Genomic DNA, 4,123 nt, shown 5'->3' with positions numbered 1-4,123 from the left:
ATATTACACAAGCCAATAGGAATATATATATATATATTACACAAGCCAATAGGAATATATATATATATATTAGTTATGGTATAACCCTTCTCTGGCCAGAACTAGAAAACAGCCTTTTCATTTTACCTTACTTTTTAATTTGGTGTTCCTAAAAAGATGAATTTTAGAATAATATTTTGGATATCCAGAGGTATAAAGCAACAATTAATTAGTTAGTAACGCATAGGAGTCAATATAGTCCTCTATGCAAATAACATGGGATATTACAAGACATTTTCTTTCTTCCTGAGAAAATAAGATGTGTACTTGCTATTTCTGAGATATACTGGAAGTTAAAGTGAAAAGAAAGTACATGATTCCATTCATTTATTTATTTGTTTATTTCTGGCCTTCTCTGGCTGCTTCAAGCCCCACCCTTGGTCCCGCAAGTTGCCTTGAGCTGGTCCCACCTCCTCTAGGTGCTTCCCCACTTCTGCCCTGTCTCCAGAGCAACACTGCAGCTCCACCATGCACATGCCTCCTACTGAGTGGTAGTTATGGCATGAGGGTGTCATGACCATTAGCATATTAGCTCTTTATTATATAGGATTTATTGAGGAGCTAGGATTCTTAAAATAATCCTAATTGACATCACTAATATAAAATAGTACAAATTATTTTATTTCATTCTTAAGGTAAGTTTTAAAGTTGAATTTTAAAGTCTCTAATTATATACAAATTCCCATGTTGTTATTTTTCTTTGAATGTGCTACTGCCATTGTATTATATTTTACCATGTCCTATGAATCTGTTTGTTGAACCTATTCTCTCTGTGTCTCTTTTCATGTTCTCTCTTTCTTTCTGAAGCCTGAACAAAGCTCTCCTGGAAGCAGTGAGAACTCTCAAGTTGTTACAACAAAGGAAGAAAATTTGAATGCCCCTGAGTGCAATTCTGAAAATGTAAGATTAACTTAAAATAGTTTTAATAGTTTTCAACATGAAAACGGGATCATAAGCATTTTCACAACCCTAGTTCATGCCATCATGGCATGTCTATTTATATATACTATCTACTATCTAAACATTGTACTTTAACATTTTAAAAAGCTGATGTTCTTTGGATGTGAATCAGGAAGTATAGCCAGACTCTTAGGAGTATGTGAACTTGAGTTGTCTGATGTAAGGAGGATCACCACACACTCAGCAGGCTGCTTATTTACACGACCACACCACATAACCTGTTAAAATATTAAAAACAAAAAGAAACAAGCAAACAAAATCCCAAAGGATGTGATTTTATAGTATTTTCCCCATAAAGCAAATAAACCTAGAAGTACTAGTATAGAGAGATTGCATTAGAGCACTGGTTCTCAACCTTGGCTGCACATTAGAATCACCTGGGAATCTTTTTAAAATCCTGATTTCTGGGCCTCATCCTCCAGAAATTCTGTTTCTTTGTTACTAATGTTGTGGCCCCACCCAAGAGGTTCTGGGTTGGCAGGAGGTGCTCACTCTTACACCCCCGTCCTTGGTAGCTTGCTTGCCTGCTGCTGCCATTGTGGCCCTGCCCCATAACAAAGAAACAGAATTTCCGGAGAATGAGGCCCAGAAATCAGGATTTTGAAAAGATTCCCAGGTGATTCTAATGTGCAGCCAAGGTTGAGAACCACTGCGTTAGAGGAAGGGAGATTCTTAGCATTCACATGATAAGAAACGTGGATTTTTTTAAAATGATAAAAAGTGTAATGAAATTTTAATTCTAGAACTTTGGCACAATCATAGATTTATTGTATCTGGATATGAGAAACAGAAAATGACAATTATATTGAGTAGGCTCAAAGTTAGGCTTCAATCTAGGTAACAAAATGCAAAGTATCTATTGAAACCATTCATGATTGAAAAGAAATCAGGCTATAGCAAATGAAAATAAGTCAAAATAGAAACATAGGTCCACCAAGTCAATCTGTTTTCCTTCTATTCCAGTGGTTCTCAACCTTCTGGCCCTTTAAATACTGTTCCTCATGTTGTGACCCAACCACAAATTATTTTCATTGCTACTTCATAACTGTAATGAATCATAGTGTAAATATCTGATATACAGGATGGTCTTAGGCGACCCCTGTGAAAAGGTCACTGAACCAGTCTCTATGAGGAGCACTGACCACCTCTAGGTCCTTTTCCCCCGGCTGGCAGGCTCTGATCACCTGATGGTGAATGGGGAACCAGGGGTAGGTGGCGAGGGATGCGGGAGGCACCAGGCCAAGGACCCTGCCCCATTGGTCATCCCATACACAGAGGGCAACCAGTGGTGGGGACGGGGCTGGTGAGCGGGCAGAAACAGCTGACCTCTCAGTCCCTTCCCCCTGGCCCTCAGGCACTGATCACCGGATGGCGAATGGGGGACTGGGGGTGGGTGGTGGCGGGGGGTGGGGCTGGCTGCAGGCAGCCTGGGAAGATGGCCCTGATCACAGGCCAGGCCTAGGGACCGTACCCAGACATGAATTTCATGTGCTGGGCTTCTAGTTATAATATAATAGATATTAAATGTACAGTATTGAATTATATGCTTGTTAATGTCCTGGTTTGTTCATTCTAAGAAAGTTGCTCTGCAATTTTCATGTTCAAGGTCTCAATATCTTCTATGGTCAAAGTCCCAAACAGCAGTAGAGACCATGCATATTCTTAGGTATCTTTGTTGGTTCATTCTACTTCCTGCCCAATGCAAGTCAGACAAGGTCCCTTAGGAAAATGATCTCTAGATGCCTTATCCCCACCCCCACCCCCTTTTGGAGGCACTGAGAGAAATCCCCAAAGGCTTAACCACATATTAGACTATCAGTTTGGGGCATGTTTAAATTACTTTGAAAGCAGTTTTGCTTAAATGATAATATTGGAGGCACATGGAGAAAGCGAAGTATGTATCTGCTTCATCCCACTTTCCTGCAATTTGTAAATGTGCCTCATATTGTTTAATAGCATATCAAGAATTAAAGACATTGAGCATTTTAATTTTTGTATAACGATTAAGACTCACTACTCAATGTAAATGTGTTTTACAATGTTTCTGACTGCTATAGGCAGCGAACAGATTTTTCACAATGTTTAAAGAGAATAGAAAGCAACAATTAGCACTGGGAACAGTCATCAGTTTCTTGCCCTTACTCCTGTTTGCAAGTCCTTGACCAAAAGGAGCTTATTCAACAGGGGGAAAAATTATATATATATAGTCAGAAAATAAATCCTAGAGCTGGAAGGAGAAAATTATGCCAGGTTTGTCATATTAAAACATTTTTGTCAGATTTAAGAAACCCTAGTTGCTTATTATATCCAATATTCGTTTTATGACATTTGATGGCCCTAATGAGTTGTTGGCAGCAGCTTGGTTAACAAAATTTTCTAGGCAATTCATGCCCTGATGTAATTATACTGAGACCACCACCTACCATTGTCATTCCGGGCTATCCTCCATCAGATCGGCTTCATACGAGACATTTTTCATTGTGCTACTGTGGTATTTTTTAAGAAGTAGGCATTCTTCCAGATAATGTAGGGATGGTAGATAGTTCCCTAAGGTCCTTAGAACAATTAGATATAAATTGCTTTTATAAATTTCCATGTTTACTCTCCTTTGACACTTTAATTGGAAGCATGCAAAAATGTGAATTTAATTGTGATTTCTTACCAGAAATAGTAATAGAAACCACAAGAATAATGTTTATTAGTTTGGTAAATGAAAATATCCAATAAGCATGCTAGTCCTAGATAATAAAAGGCTAATTGTCCCCTTGGGAATTCAACTGACTGGGAGTTCGACCGCTCGCTATGACATGTGCTAACCACCAGGGGGCAGTGCGGAATGAAGGAAGGCACAGGCTAGCAGCCGAAAGGCCCCGATAGGCCGTGATCTGTGGCCCTACAAGACACATAATGGCTTTCTCCTTTGGGTCCCCATCATGCTTGGTTCATACATTGTACTAGGGGCCAGGTGCATGAAATTCGTGCACGGGTGGGGTCCCTAGGCATGGCAGGCGATCAGGGCCGATCAGGACCAGGCTGATCAGAGCCCAAAGGGCCCAGCGGGCTCAGGAGAGGAGGTGATGGTGGCAGGGCCGGGTGCAGAAGGAACAGACACCAGATGCTGATG

At 40.3% G+C, this 4,123-nt stretch overlaps 1 protein-coding gene across 2 annotated transcripts in view; it reads left to right on the top strand.

The window, feature by feature from the left end:
- The window catches only part of LUZP2 (leucine zipper protein 2), a 298,803-nt gene that overhangs the window by 281,298 nt on the left and 13,382 nt on the right, over positions 1-4,123 (top strand). For both annotated transcript variants that reach the window (XM_006753962.2, XM_006753963.2), the window contains exon 10: positions 847-939. In XM_006753962.2, the coding sequence (XP_006754025.1) occupies positions 847-939 (93 nt within the window). The remainder of the gene's footprint in view (positions 1-846; positions 940-4,123) is intronic.

The sequence above is a fragment of the Myotis davidii genome, unplaced genomic scaffold (assembly GCF_000327345.1).
Source record: "Myotis davidii unplaced genomic scaffold, ASM32734v1 scaffold330, whole genome shotgun sequence".
NCBI classification, from domain to species: Eukaryota; Metazoa; Chordata; class Mammalia; order Chiroptera; family Vespertilionidae; genus Myotis; species Myotis davidii.
The sequence above is the reverse complement of the archived record's forward strand: the minus strand, read 5'-3'. Positions and strand labels throughout refer to the sequence as shown.